General features: G+C 43.5%; 2 protein-coding genes across 5 annotated transcripts in view; one reads left to right on the top strand and one right to left on the bottom strand.

Annotated features, from left to right (window-relative positions):
* The window catches only part of AQP9 (aquaporin 9), a 28372-nt gene extending 23072 nt beyond the window's left edge, over positions 1-5300 (bottom strand). Inside the window, exons 1-3 of one of the 4 annotated variants that reach the window (XM_079318112.1) lie at positions 5265-5300; positions 4581-4660; positions 3850-3978 (exon numbers count right to left, since the gene is read on the bottom strand). In XM_079318112.1, the coding sequence (XP_079174238.1) occupies positions 3850-3951 (102 nt within the window). In that variant the 5' untranslated portion in view covers positions 3952-3978; positions 4581-4660; positions 5265-5300. Of the gene's footprint in view, positions 1-3705; positions 3759-3849; positions 4166-4580; positions 4661-5264 lie in introns of those variants that run through there. The other 3 variants (XM_079318113.1, XM_079318114.1, XM_079318115.1) reach the window with 3 other exon arrangements.
* Positions 5301-15343: 10043 nt separating this feature from the next.
* Positions 15344-15740, top strand: part of ALDH1A2 (aldehyde dehydrogenase 1 family member A2) — a 54125-nt gene continuing 53728 nt past the window's right edge. The window contains exon 1 of the mRNA XM_079318109.1: positions 15344-15710. Within this exon, the coding sequence (XP_079174235.1) occupies positions 15594-15710 (117 nt within the window). The 5' untranslated portion in view covers positions 15344-15593. The remainder of the gene's footprint in view (positions 15711-15740) is intronic.

Raw genomic sequence — 15740 nt, 5'->3', positions numbered from 1 at the left:
AAAATATTTTGATGATAAATAGCCTCCTGTAGCTGGACTATTTCAGGGCTGTCATATATTCAGTTCATGCTTGTGCCCTGAATCCTCCAAGCACAAACAAACATTTGCTTCAGTGGGAATTGCAAGAGGCTCCCTCACCTCCAGTGGGAGACCAGGCTTATAGGAATTTGTACATAGCAATATATATGTATGTACATATTAGGAGCATATATGCTCCCTGCTTGTATTTATATGCTAAATGGAAGCCTGTGTTTTGTCTCAGCAAGGAAGTGTATGCTGCTCTGGCCTCAGGAGATCCTGGCTCCTGTGCAGCTCCTTTCTGGGAACTCTGTTCAGTAAGATGCTCTTGAGAATGGAAATGAAATACAAACTATGTTAGGTGAGCAGTAGCTGTTAAAGGAAGCCACATGGCCTATTTGGCATCTCTTCTTGGAACTGTTTCAAGTCAGATATACTTAATGGCGTCAGAGTAAATCCCATTTTGGTTGAGAGCAATGCAGTCAAGTTCCAAAGAGGAAATATGGAGAGAAGCATGATTAAAAGCAGAGAGGCAGTTGGATAGGTGAGTTCCAGGCAGACTCACTAAAAAGCCACATAAACCATCTATCTGATGCAGCATGGCTTTCTGACTCTTTTGTGCTGGCACACAGGTATTGTCCCCCAGATTAACTCACAGAAGTCCCAAGAGGAAATGAACCAGGGAACATGATGGACAACAAAAACTCCCTGAAGAGCTCTTCCTCAAGGGAGACCTTGAGGACAGTCCCAGCCACAGAAGGCTGGCACTGTCTGAGGCTGGGGAATTTGTATGTGCACTGCCTCTCAGCCAGCATGGTGCCAACCAGCAGGATGCTTCCAAGCTCCTGGAGTTTCGTGTTTCTTCCAAAACTGGATGATTTGCTAAGCAGACAGTGTGGCTCACATGGGCTGTGCCTGTATTACCAAGCTCTGTAATGTAAGCACCTGAGAACCTGACTGTGGCTCTCTCAGGAGGGATTACTTAATTGGAGCACCTCCAGTCTGATCCACTGGATTGAGCATCCTTTAATGGTCAGCACATTTCATAGGTGATTCTCACCTTCTCCTTTATTTTCGCCTGGAAAGAATTTTGTCTACGTGCTCTGAGTCCATGCCTCAGGGCAAACTGCAGCATGTGAAGTAGGGCTGACCAGGAGATGTTATCCAAAGTGTGCCCAGTGTCTTTCTCAAGGCTTGTTGTGTCAAATCTGTCCAACCTTGCAGCCGCACCCTTCGCAGCCTGGGGTGAAGGCTGGGCTTTTGTCTGATGAGTGATTCCACTTTCTAGATTTCCTGTTTGGAAGGTAATGTTGCAAGGCTGAGAGTGGTAGGTTAGGCTCCTATTAGTTTGTGGCCTGTGATGTTATTCTCCAGAAAAACTAGAAATAGGTGATTTGAAGGGTCAGAATTTCACCTGGCTGACTCCCAGCCAGATTTAGGTGTGGTCAGCACAGGTGATTTGGAGGGTCATAATTTCACCCAGCTAACTCCCATCATGAGTCCCACATGTAGGTGTGGTCAGTTAGCATAGGTGATTTGGAGGGTTAGAGTTTCACCTGGCTAACTCCCAGCCATGGGTCCCAGGTTTAGGTGTGGTCAGTTTGCTTTGGTTTCCAGACAGAGCCTGTGGCTAACATAAGTGCTGCCTCAGCCTTGCTCCCTGGCACAGGTGCTGTCCACAGTCCCTAAACCCCATCAGAGCCATCTGAAATGGCTTTCAGCAAATACATGAATCAACTGTGCTGAAGGCCGTGAACTCTCCTCTTGATTTGTAACACTTAAACACACAGTTCTTACACTATCCTATTACTGTAACTCCTTTTGCATACATGCTGTCTGTTTTTCAAGGATTTCTGTCCTCTGACTTACCAGGGTGCCACTTTCATTAGCTCCAGTTTAAATTAAGAGCTTAATATTTATCTGTACTTCAAGTGCTTACTAGCTGACAAAGCTTAAAAGTGACAGAATAAATAGAATTACAGAACAAACTAGATTGGAAAAGACCTTTGAGATCATCAAGTCCAGCCTATCACCTAACAATACCTCAACAACTAAACCATGCACTGAGTGCCATGTCTAATCTTGTTTTTAAACACCTCCAAGGACAGTGACTCCACCACCTCCTTGGGCAGGTGATTCCAGTGCCCAATCACTCTTTTAGTGAAGATTTTTTCCTGATGTGCAAGTTAAATTTCCCCTGTGCAGCTTAAGATAACAGCAGAAAAGGCAGTTTCTTCACAACAAACACTTGGTACTGCTGCTAACCTGTGCAGTCTGAACACAAGCTGAGTTACCCAAGCACTGGGAAAGCTGCAGTTTAACCCAGCTGAGGCTCTTTCTGCTTTAAACCGAGGCTGAAACTAGAAAAGGTAAGAGAAATGAGAAACTCAGATTGTCAACAACAATTTTGTAGCTACTACACTCATATGCTAAATATACTAGAAAATGGGACCTGGGTTTGCATTTCCTTTCTAGCCTTGTGCAGCAGGACATTAAATAATAGCATTTGCAGTCTAATCTGCACTTTAATATGTTTTCTTCTCTTGCTTAATTTTATTAATGGAAAGAGGAGGAGGATCTTGTGGCGAGGACAGAGTACTGGAAGTCAGGTGATGTGGGTTATATTCGGAGTTCTGCCACAGGCTTCCTGTGCAGGCTGCTGTAATCAGGTTTGCTAATATACAAAATGAAGATAATGACATTTCCCCTCTTTACCAGGGTGTTGTGACACTTAATTCATTAATGTTTGTAAAGTGCTCTGTGCTCCTTGCCTCTAAATGTGCTCCTTACTCTAATAATGTCTTATGGATGGTATTAAATTTGAGAATAATGTTATTTTAGTGCCAGTGCACTTCAGTTAGCTGAAGTGTAGTAAAGACCATAATTTCCAGTATTTTATGAGCTACTGGAATTTTTAGATGACTTACTTGAAATTTAGCTAATATTGTTACAGTTATAAAACCTATGTCAGTACTATGCCTGCTGCTTTTTTTTTTTTTCCTTTTTCACTGTGATGAAATATTTAGCAATAAATAAGACTGTGTTGTCCAGACTAAAAGCAGAAAGAAAGAGTTTGGCATAAATAGTCTAGCTGCTTGACTTCTAGCTCTGTTACACAGCTTGCTCTCTCTCTCCTGGTGAGACACAGTCCCACTGCAAATGCATAGAAAAACTGAGCAAGAAATTGGGTAAAAAAACCCCCAAAAATCTGGGGTTATGAAAATTGAAAATTTAGGTATTTATCTAAGTTGTAGCAGTACAATAGGACCAAGCAATATATGCATAATTTATGTAGCACAGTTAAAAACAAAACAAAAAATGGTTAACTTACAAAATCTCAGAAGGTTTGGCAATGTATCTCCCAATAAACTCTCTACAAACAACAAAGCTAAATTCCTATATTGCACAGGAAAACAACTCAATTGAATTTTTCTAAGCATGAAGTACAATATGTTTGTTAATGTCAACAGAGTTTGTGCATAAAATGAACTGCTAAGTTTTAAAAGAAACAGCAGAGCATTAACAACACTCACTGTGCATATCTGGATTGTTCAGAATGTGCTCCTTCACTGAAATTCTGCTCCTAGATGAAATCTATGCCAATCAGACAGTTGTAATACATAAAACAATCTGGTTTTTACAGGCAGTGATAATTACATGAGGTGAAGAAAGGAATTACAAACTTACCGTCACAGGAGCAATTCATTCAGGCTGTGCATGGTCAGGCTGTAACCTCGCTGCTGGCACAGTGCAAGAAAAACTGACATGTCCCCTTACAAGCACTGTCCAACATTAAATTAGTAGGAAGAAAGGAAAGCAGCTGACACTTACTATCAGTATAAAAGTTCCCAGGAACTCTGAGAGAGCTTCTTTAACCAGGCTGTTCTTCAAGGAAAATTTCTCCTTTAAACTCCTTTTGCTTTTCCGGCTCATTTTGGCTTCCTCTATTGCTCTGGTGCCCTAGTTACAAATACACACAAAATTTGTTCTGTATTCGTCCCTGCTTCAGCTGAACTTTGACACTTTTACTTAAACATTGAAATATGAGATTTCATCCTGTACAGCCAGTGAAATCATCTGACTGCAGGCATTGGCAGAACCAACTCAACATGCCCTAACAATTCATCATGGGTTTGTCACTCTATGCCTTCTCTGAGTGCACTACTATTTATACTGGTTAGATAATACCAGTAAGTTCACAATCAGGTTTCTTCTTTTCTTCTTACAGATTGGATTAATCATTACCTTTCCTATGTTACTTTTATTTTCTTTTTTTTTTTTTTTTTTTTTTTAATCCTGGTAGGAATTAATAAAATGTTCTTTCTATCATCCTGATCAAAAAGAAAGACAAAAAGATAAACCACAAAGTAAGGAACCAAAATATAGTTGCAAATTTCTCTCTGACCTAGATCGGGATTTAAAACACACTACTATTGGCTGTCAAAGAATTTTTCAAGGGGAGGTTGTAAAGAGAGTGAATGCTTGGGAGAGTGCTGTGCTGTACCCTGCACACAAAAGCCCTTAACTTCTGAGATATTTCAGTGGCTAATGAGAAATCTTACCTTGGTGATGTGTGTTGAATTTGCATATTCACTCACAATACTCTTTTTGGACTAAATGTCTTGCTCTCTAGTGAACTTTCCTGTTTACAAAAGAGCAACGAGGCAGAATAAATTAGGAACTTTTAATGAAATCTGCTGCAGTCCAGTGGCTCTCTACAAGGCAGAACAGGGAAGTGAAGCACTGAGTGACTATATATTTCCTATATGTTTAGCTTAAAAGTGCATAGGTGCTATAATATGGAGCATTATAGTATTATTTTCCATAGTCTTAAGACTTGAAGTTGCCAAATTTCTCAAGGAACTGCGCCTCCTAGAGAAAAATATTACATCTTTATTTCTTCAGCATCTTGAACAGTTTTATCAGATGTGATACAGACTTGACACTGTCTGGTTGATTTACAAGTATTTTCTGCCATGTGCCTTGAACCTCAGCCCAGTTCTGGCAGATTATTTTGGCAGCAGAGGTTTGTATGTGTCCTAAGCAGAGCAGAGCCTTACAGGCTTAGGGAAATGTGTCACTCCTGTTATCCCATCAGTGCTCTCCCTAGCCTCCAGCCGGGTCCTGCTGTGTGTTCCCTGCAGCACCAGCCACCTCACCACCACCAGCTTCATCCCTTAAGCACCCAGTTCTCCCCCTCCCCACCATTTCAATCCTCAACTGCTGTCCTGTGTCCTTTGACTCACCTTTCTCTACCTGTGCATGCGGGCGCCGCCGTGCCCGGGGAGGCTCCGGAGCGGCGGCAGCAGCAGGTGGCAGCGGTGGCAGCGTGTGCGCTGGCGCTGCGGGGACACCTGGGCAGAGGCGGGGACGCTGCTGCAGGACAGCTCCGCTCCTGCTCTTCAGCTCCTGCCTGTGCCTCAGACCGCCTCGGGGAAGCCCCCGAAAATAGCTGTGTATGGCAGCTGGGAAGCCTTTACCATGAGAAACAAACAGCACCTTCATTATCACAGCCTGCTAGGGTATGTGTTTGCTATGCCTGTGAGAGAAGTCTTTCAGAATAATGTATACGTTAGAACTGAGGGAGGATGCTTGGGAGGATGTTTGTTACAGCAGGAATGAGATAAACCACTTCCTCTCTTTCAGGAAAAGGAGAAATAAATTTAAAAAACACATACATGAAAGCAATTTTTAGTTGTTTGTTCATAGTGATTCTTTCTTTTATGCAGATGCAAATCTCACTCACAAAGCAGTATGTAGATAGCTCTGAGTTTGATCTCATAGCAGGTATGAAGACATTAATGCTATTTTTCAACTAATAGTGAGGTAATAACACATTGGAGACAGAAATTCATACTCATTTGTTCAGATCATGTTGACTTCCCTGTATGAATTTTCTGTCTTTGCAGGGTGGAGAACTGGCACAAATACATCTATTTCACATTTGCTTTTATCAGATTTTCTTCAATATTTTATAAAAATCATATGATTCAGCTCCATTAATAAGAACAATGATACTAAGTTAGACCAAAGGTTCTCCTCAGCTCCATAATGAGATTCAAGCAGGTGCCCTAAGGAAACACTGAAGAACAGAATACACAGGGGATGACTGCTCCCTCAGCAAATCCTTCCAGCTTTGGACAGGTGGAAATTTAAAGGCATTGCCACACTTTTCGAAGAGAAAAGGGAACAGCTCAGAATATTTGAATTAAGTTTCTCCTCTTCTATTTAGAAAGAGATTTTAGAACATTTACCAAACTTAACAAATGTGTATGTAGCATAGAAAGAGTATAAACAGCATGAAAGCTTTGACTTTAATTACTATCTATGTGATTAATCCTCTGCTTTACTGCCTTTTAGTATGCAATGGAACATCTGGTTGGAAAAGACTGCTGTGATTACTGTTTTTTACTGCTCCCTCACCTGGGCCCTGCTCCCAGAGTCAAAATGATAAGGATACTGGCAGTGCCACCCATAAATATTGACAACTGTGTCATCTGAGGGAAGAAAATGAAGACATCTTCCAAAAATGGAAGTTATGTAAGTAAGTAAGGAGCATACATTATTAAATGTAGAACCACAAGAAATCTCACCAAAAAGATTTTAAGCTTTTGGCAAGAATGTGAAAGTAACAGTCTAAATGTTTTCAAATTCCATTACCAGAGGAGTCCTGTGAGACTGTAAGTGGTGGATGGAAGCACAGAAGAAGCATTCAACGTGGCTATGCCCACATCTAGAAGAATTATTTGTCTTGCTAGATTTGGTGGGCTGAGTGTGAGCAACTGTTTTAAAATAAATTATCATCAGAAATACTTCAAGAGAAATTTATAAATTAGCCAGTAACTAATTGGTGGAGCTGTGTAGTATTTTCACCAAGCGATTAAAATGCTCACCTTTTCAAGTGCTAATGCCAGTGGGTTGTTTTTTTGCTGATCCTGATCTAATGTCAGCAAAACGGAACATAGGAAATATACCAGTGATCTGCTGGTGCTTCAGGAGTGTCCTTCAAAGGTGATCATAGGAGCCACAAAACCATCAGTGTGACTTCTGTGCCAGGAAAGTTACATGAACTGCTGTAAAAAGTAAAATCAATAGACACACAGATAAAGCTGATGCTCTGTAGAAACATCAAATGGATTCTGTTAAGGGAGGTTATGCCTCACAAATCTACTGGCATCCTTTAAAGACATCAAAAAGCACACTGATATTATTTTCATGCTTGAATGTGGGATCAGTGTAACCTTAGATTGCAAGACAGACTCTTGGGACCCTTACCCCCAAGGCAGTCTGGACTGAACTATTTCTTCTCTTCACCTGGATTCAAGCAGAGCAGGAATTCACATGATGTATATAACCTAACCATTTTTATAGTAATCTTCACTCCTATAGAAATAGCAAAGTAGAGAATAATGCACATAGCTCCCACAGTTTAAATCCCATGGGTAACAATATATAGTGTACTGAATTTTTAATAGCACATTATTCAGAGTATCACATAAATTGTTATTACTGATGTAATAAAACCTAAACCAACACAGCTGGAGAGACCAAGGTTGTAAATACACCATATATTTTTTGCATTGTAATAATATGGGCCAAATTATTTTAAAGTCTGCTGATTTTAGTTGAATTAGACTAACTCTGAATGTGTACCTCTAATTCAGATCCCTGGTCAAATGCCTTTTCCTAATTTATATCTCAATTTTAATACAGAAATGCTGCATGGTACATAAGGGGCAGTCTCTGTTTTATGGAATGGTGCTCCTGCTGGGAAAGTCAAAGAGAAAGTTCAGGTAAGGAAGATCTGAACACACTGTAATTCAGCATTCTAAGAGTTTTAGTACATCAACCCTCTATTTCTTTTGTTCTTGTATCTTCTGATTGTCCATCTGTCTCTGCTGTAGTCCCTGTGAAAAAGTGCTCAAGGTGAGAAATATTTGTAACGTGCAGCTCAGTTTTAGCTAAACCCACCTGGAGGAGGGGCAGGACACACAGGGGACCCCTTGAGAATTTGTTCTTTCTTCTCTGTGATCTGAATGTCCAGATAAAACATGTCTGTCTGTATCATGAATATGAGATCAAGCCCTCTCCACATATGTGTGCCTCAAGCTTTTTGCTCATAATCTTTAAGGCCTGACATATATATGTCTGCTGCTGCTGACACTGATTTCAGGGAGAACTAAACTGGACTTTCTCTAAAGCAGGACCCAGGGTTTTGCTTTGTTCTTGACTGGCTGGGCACACCATTGGGCCTCAGTGCATAACTGATACATACACACACAATGATACACACATATATGTTATGAATAGTTGTATAACTGATAGTAAATTTCAAAGCTTAGATGTGTAACACAGGTCCTGCCTGAGAGTTTCTGAGCCAGTTTAATCTCTCAGCAGCCGTGTTGGCACAGAGGGGCACAGATAACATTCCAGTGCAGAGGGCCCCAGGGCAGGGCTGTCAGTGCTGGCACCACATGGAAGTGTCAGGGCAATGCTGGACAGATGCTTACGTGCACCACTGTTATCAGCTGCACTGGGCTCTGCTGCCTTCCCAGCTCTAGGAGGAGCTTATCTGTAGATTATGGTATGGGCAAGGCTCACTTCCTGAATGCATTCAGAGAAAAACTGTTCCAGTATAAGAAGAATTTTGCTTTTAAGGCATATATCAATTTAGTACAGACAAATGCTTTGTTTTAGCCAATTCCCTACTCTTTTCTCCTTCCTATTCCCTTTTTTCAAATGCTTTGCTATTAAAGACAGAAGGCATCTTGCTAAATATATCAGTGCAGCATGAAGAAAACCTCAAAGTATATCCAGTGGACTTTGCAGGATCTCAAGGCTGTGTTTTCTTAGCCTGAATGGGATATTACCAAAACCTTTTATCATTTTACAGGGCACAGGTTCCCTATAGCAGCCCTGAGACTTATGAAGGCTACTTGTAGGGTTGTGAAGAGGAGGAGATCTGAGCCTACCTAGCTGATAAAAGGAATGTAACATAAAAGCCAAAGATAATGGCAGATTTGACTCTACTGACACACAAAAGCAAAGTTGTGTATTTGTCAAATAAATGGAACTAACTAGGACAGTTGATTCATGGTTCTAAAACCTGATTTACACTGGGAAAATGACAGTGTTTCCTGTATCTGACTCACCAACCCACCTACTTTCACCTGTCTCCCACTCTACTTGGCCCTCCAAGGAATCCATCCAGCCACAGTCTGATCCTCTGTTGGAGAAGAATATTCTGTAAGAGCTGCTGCTCCCAGTGCTTTGCCTCCTCTCTCCCACAAGAAGAGATTTGTTTGTTTTGCCTCCACGCTCCACTCATCCCTTATCCTTTAGTAGGTGAGTTGTCAGTCTGCCTGGTTTTCATTCTTTTAATTCCCTTTCATTCAGAATTATTCACATTTGATTGCTTATATACTCTGTCCTTCCAGATACAAGTTTTGCTTCTGGGATTCCTTTTATGTGTTAAATATTTAGAACATAGATTATACATTTATCTCAAGCCCTGTATAAGAATATTAGATTGCCAGGCCCAATTCCTTTGAAACTCCACAATCAAGAACTTTTAATTAAAAAAAAGGTGTTCTGAGGTTCATAACTGACCCTTCATAGGGTATACTTGGGAGCAGACCCAGCAGCAATCTTTTGTTACTTCTGCATGGTATCTATGTTCATTAAGGTAATGAAGCTATTAATCGAATATGTAAGTTCAGGTAATTAAATACAAGACTTATTTCTTTAGTTTAAAGGGTAATAATAAAAAATTTAAACTTGCAAACTAGATCACACATTTAGTGATGATGAATGTGAGCTGGAAAGTGCAATATTCCAATATGAATTAGTTAATTGCATCCATTCATTAGGTGATATACATTAGCAGAAGGTCAATCCATTTGAGGCTCAATGTGTTTTACAAATAATAAATTTCAACAGGTAAATTGAAGAGAAATTCAAAACAGATAGTTTTTTATCCATTAAAACTCGGAATAAAATCCCTACATCAAAGAACATATTCCCTGTAAGTTCCCAGTTACCAGCACATGCTCTTTGCAGCACTGCCAAGGTCACTCCAGCCACTGAGGGACAGGGGACATTTCAGCTGCTGGCTTAAACTAAAATGCTAATTTTTGAAACTGACCCAGTTATAAAGTGAGTCAAACATTGAGCTTTTTCAAGCATTTTCTTCTTTTATCGCTCTCACTGAATTATTTGAAGCTTGCTTAAATCCTTACATTTGCATTTCAGTTTTGGACTAAATTTACCATAAATTTACCAAAACTTTAGCAACAACTGGTAAATTTACCAACTGTTTCTGAATCCCTGTTGCTTGAACAAATTATTCTGCCCTTTAGACTTCTGCCTTTTGCAAGTTTTATAGATTTACCAACTGTTAATTTGCCAGTGTTTAACAGTTCTACTGGGTATAAAATGGCCAATATCACAGGTAAGAATGATCTGTTTGACTCATTTTACTAAAAATTATCACTTTGACTCATTTTTAGTAAAAAAAAAGTGTTAAATCAAGTTTTCATTAGACATTTGTGAATATTTAGTAATGAAATGGTTGATCTTGATATCAGCATATTTTTCTGGTGTTAAAGGTAATGTAGAAATAAGGAAAGTAAAAGTAGATTTTATTCTGTTGATTTCTAACTTAAGATATATCCAGAGTCAAACAATTATTAATAAATTCTTTTGATATTAAAACAATTCATTCACTGAGATACATGAAAAATTCTAAAATAATATTTTAGAGGAGCCTCACATTATTGTGGGTGTTGCTTCACAGATCATATTGCTTAGGTGTATAACAATACCTTTTTGACTTTCTGTGTATAATATAGCTTTGTCTGGAGCAAGCACTGCTCTCATCCTGCACACAGCTCAAGGGCCATAATTCTTAAAGAGATTTCAACCAGTGAGCCTTTTGCAATGGTCAGGCATAGAGACATTTAGAGAATTGATTCAATTAACCTAGAGGAAAAAAGTGCTATAATGTGTGATTTATGTTTGCAGATAAATTAAAATACAAGTATCTTCTGAAAAGCATTTGCTGCCCTCATGGTCAGTAATGAAAATAGCAGGCAATTAAAATAGAACACCTGAGGTTGAAGCTTTAATGTATATATCAGAAAATGAAGTTCCTGTTTCCTAAGTGAAAGTCTGAGCTGAAAAATAACTTAGGGGAAGTTTTTATTCAATCTTTACTTTTCTTCCAAAAGCAATTTATAAAGCACACAAGAAATAGGAAGAGACATTTACTGAAGCAGGAGGCAAAGGGTACAGAGGAGTGGGATCTCTCAATCAATACTGAATTTGTATGAGGAACCAGGAATATCCTTGCTAAGTAGTAGTGAAACAGTTGAGAGTTATATATAAAAGAACTTATGGGTCATATTGAAATAATTTTGGGGTAGATTTTGCAGTTGATCTTGAAAGGAATCATTGGAAGTGTCTGATAGAGTGAAGTGACTCAGTTCCTTCCTGTGTGTCAGTGCTTTCTGGAGCTCACTCAGGAGCATAAGAAATGTTCACAGATTAGAAATAGTGAGAATGAAGAGCTCTTGCTTGGAGTGTTGTTGGAGTTGCTGCATCCACTGCCCATTTCAGTGTTGTATCCATATGTGTTCTGGCACAGTTAATTTGCCCAAAAGACATTTTGAGATACAAAGAGTTTCACCTCATCCTCTCATTCTATGACTTTTTTTAGACAACAGGTACACAGTAACATAGAGCAGGAAAAAACCCCAGTATCTGACTGAGAAATCCAGGAATGCCTTAATTACATCTCTATTGTCTTCAACATTGCAGCTTTGTCTTTTGCACCCTGTCTAAGCTACCACAGGTCCTGTTCCCATCAGATTGTGATTGTATAAGCCAGGTCTATATCCTTATCTATAAATAATACCAGCTGCTGGGGGTGGGTGGAGAAATTGAGGCTTCAAAATGTAACAAAGATGTATCTTCAAATTTTATCTTCAAATACATTCAGATCACTCCAAATATAAAAAACAAGACCCTGAAGGAATGATTTTGATGTTGGCTGTATACTAGCTTAAATACTAACACTGAACCAGGAAACAGAGTCACTTGGTTGTTCTTCATTTTATTGACAAGAATTTCATCAGAAAGTGTGAAGACTCTGTCATTACAATCTGAAACAGAACATATTTGTTTCCTGATTTGCTGTCTAAGTAAAAGCTTAATTAAAACCCATTCATGTGAGAGAAAACAAGCCAGTCGGACTTCATTGACAGTTGGTTTAGTTTTGCAAGTTTCCAAAACAACAAGCAAAGACCCCCAAAACCCTACCAGGAACTACAGCATTGCAATAAGTGGTTTTCTGTTGTATGGAGGTGTTTAGGGACCATTGAACTGACCCCAAGTATTGTTTCTGTTTCTTTATTTTCTTTTTTTGGTTCACTTTTTCTTTCACAAATTAATTCATTTCCTTCCCTATTAATTTTTTTTTTTTTACTGAGTTATTGCCCTGGTGTCTAAGGCAATCTCTTCCACAGTAGATTGCATATTAAATATTAAACATTCTCTTGCATGATTTGAAGCCATGACTTGACTTGCTATCATGAAGTAGCCAGTGAGGTGCTGGAGCCTGGAAGCAGCTCCCCAGGCTGGGTCCATCAGCATCCCCAAAATCTCTAAGACTTCATTCCTCACTCTGCTTGGCAGAGCTGCTCTTGTCCTTGGTGAGAGCCCACCTTGGCCTGGGCACCAAGGCTGAGGCATCAGTGTCTTCCCTGCTGGGAGAGAACTCCAGTCAGTCCCTTACTGTCTGGAAGGAAAGGACATTTGTGCTGTGTCTTCTGGGGAGCCCCAGGAGCCTGTGGAAGGTAAGGGCAGTCCCCTTCTCCATCTGGGAATGCCAGCAAGCCCTTGGGCCAAAGGTCTCCGAGGGCTTTTCCAAACTGAATTGCTTTTACATGTAAGAAGTGTCGTTTGTACAACAAGAAGTTGATGAGGGTCACTTAAGCAGGTCCAGTTACGTGGGTTTGAGCTGCATCTTCACACACACTGGAATCCCTTCTCACCAAAATCTCCTGAATTTTATTGATCTAATAATGAAACTGTCATACAGTTTCCTCATTCTTGAAACTTGTTTAAATGCATTCTTTTTTCGAAGGAGCACATCCCCACTCTGATTTATTTTAAAACGGCTTTTAGAAGGTGTCATGCTTGTGATGAAGTGTTAGGTCTGTGTTGCCAGTGTGCCATTAAAAATTGAATTTCTGACGTTTAAATGTCTCACTCATCCCAAGTGTCACAGTTTGACAGCTCTGCATGTCACATTACAGCAGAATATTATGAATCCATTTCCTCTGTCAGGTCAAAAAAAAAAAAAAAAAAAAAAAAAGACTGAAAATGAGAGAAAGCAAAATCTGCAGTCTTCTTCATTAGTGAGACGGAAATTTACAGAAATTTACATGTTAACCCTGAAATTACTTAAGTGGCACTCTGTACCTTGTGCTGCCTGTCTGTGCCCAAGCAATCTTCGTTCCATGCTCCTGTACAAACACTAAGGGAATGCTGGGACAATCTTTTCAATTGTCTGAGAACTTGTTAAAGATGGAGTGAAGAATATAAGGGGCATCAACAAACAAATACTGTAATAAAATCAAAACATGCCAGATCCCATTGTTGACTATGTCAATGAGAAGGTCATGTGGTGTATTTCTTTTTGCTTTGTTTTGCCAACTTTAGACAGCTGCAGCTTTGGTGTCCTTTCTTTGTTCATCTATCTGGTATGTGACAACTTCAAAACATGACATCTGATCAGGTTCAAAACATTGGGAGTGTTTGCATCAGTGAGCAGAACTTCACTGATTTTGCCTAAAGTAATGAAAAAGGTCTGGACTTTCTATGTTTTCTGCCCAGAAGGTTTGACCAGGGAGCGTGTAGGACTGACAATACATTTCTGCTGTCTGTCAGCTCGTGTTTCTGGCTCCGTTTGGCCGCTGCCTTCCCGGTAACCTGCTGTACGGTATTGCTCAGCTCTTCTCTTGCACAGCGTGTCCTCTTGCTAAGAGGGCCCCCAGCAATCAGATGGCTGCCTCTCCAACAAGTTTTTCTGCCCTTTGAGGCTATTCCTTTTGCAGAGAGCTTTTGGGAAAAGCGACCGCGGGCCCTGTCCGTGTCCCCAGGCGCTGTCGCCCTGTCCCCAGGCGCTGCCGCCCTGTCCCGAGGCGCTGTCGCCCTGTCCCGAGGCGCTGTCGCCCTGTCCCCCAGGCGCTGCCGCCCTGTCCCCCGGCGCTGCCGCCCTGTCCCCCAGGCGCTGCCGCCCTGTCCCCCGGCGCTGCCGCCCTGTCCCCAGGTGCTGTCGCCCTGTCCCCCCCGGCGCTGTCGCCCTGTCCCCCAGGCGCTGTCGTCCTGTCCCCAGGCGCTGTCGCCCTGTCCCGAGGCGCTGCCGCCCTGTCCCCCGGCGCTGCCGCCCTGTCCCCCGGCGCTGCCGCCCTGTCCCCAGGCGCTGCTCCCCGCGCTGCGGCGGCGGGCGCGGCCGGCAGGGGGCAGCAGGCGGCCGGCGATGGCGCTGAGGCGGCGGCAGGTGGGGCCCGCGCGGGGCCGCTCGGCACCGGGACGCGGCGGGGCGGCAGCGCCGGGGGCCGGGGCGCGGCCGCTCCGGCGGCACCGGCGCCACGGGAAAAGAGGGGCGGCCCGGGGAGCGACGGCCGCGCTGCGGGCACGGCTGGCGGGGATGCTCGGGGAGCGCCCGGGGGCGGGAGCGGGGCAGGGCGGGCGAGAGGCCGCCAGGTGAGGCGCGGAGCCCCCGGCCGACAGGCGGGCAGCCCGGGACTGCAGCGGGCGGCGGGGGCCGGGCGGGCATGGGCACGGACACGGGCATGGGCACGGACAGGACACGGGCACGGACGGGACACGGGCACTGCCACGCTGCCGCTCCGGCTGCGCCCTGTCCGTGCCCCCTGCTCCCCCGGCCCGGGTCCCGTGAGGGGTCGCCCGCCCTGTCCCGTCCGCTCCGCGCCCGAGCGCAGCCGCCCCGGGCACGGTGCCCCGGTCAGCCCGGCCCGACAGCGCTGCCCTAGCGCAGCCCGGGCTCCCCTTAGCCCGCTACCCCCGCCGCGGCCGGGACTCCCCAGCCTGTGTCGAGCCGGGGCTGCCCGGGCTCCCCGCGGGATGCGGAGCCGGGACTGGCCCCGGGAGCCGAAGGGGGAACACGACGGTGCCGGTGTCCCCGCTCCCCGGTGCCGCTCCCGGTGCCGCAAATCAGGCGGCGGGCAGCGAGCCCTGCGGGCGCTCCGTGCTCCCCGGCGTGCCGGGAATGCCCGGGAATGCCCGGGACGGGACGGGGCGCGGGGCCGGGGAGGCTGCGCCGCAGTGAGCGGGGCTGAGCCGCGCTCGCCCTAGGTAGGATGGACCTGCCCCCCTGCCTCTGCCCCCATGTCCAATAAGAAGAGACCCGGCTTGACACCTGCCTATATACAGAGGAGGAGAGCAACATCTTCAGCGCTGGGCTTTGGAGGGGGGGACCAACCCAAAACACAAGACAGCGTCAGGGCAGAGCGGGGGGCTCGGTGGTGTTATAAACCCCCCCCAAGACTATGACTTCCAGTAAAATTGAGATGCCAGGGGAGGTGAAGGCAGATCCTGCAGCCCTGATGGCATCTCTGCATCTGCTGCCTTCTCCCACTCTCAACCTTGAAATCAAATACACCAAGGTAAGTTGTGTTCGTTTGTTATGGCAAGGA

Source organism: Erithacus rubecula (genome assembly GCF_903797595.1).
Source record: "Erithacus rubecula genome assembly, chromosome: 14".
NCBI lineage: Eukaryota > Metazoa > Chordata > Aves > Passeriformes > Muscicapidae > Erithacus > Erithacus rubecula.
The sequence above is the reverse complement of the archived record's forward strand: the minus strand, read 5'-3'. Positions and strand labels throughout refer to the sequence as shown.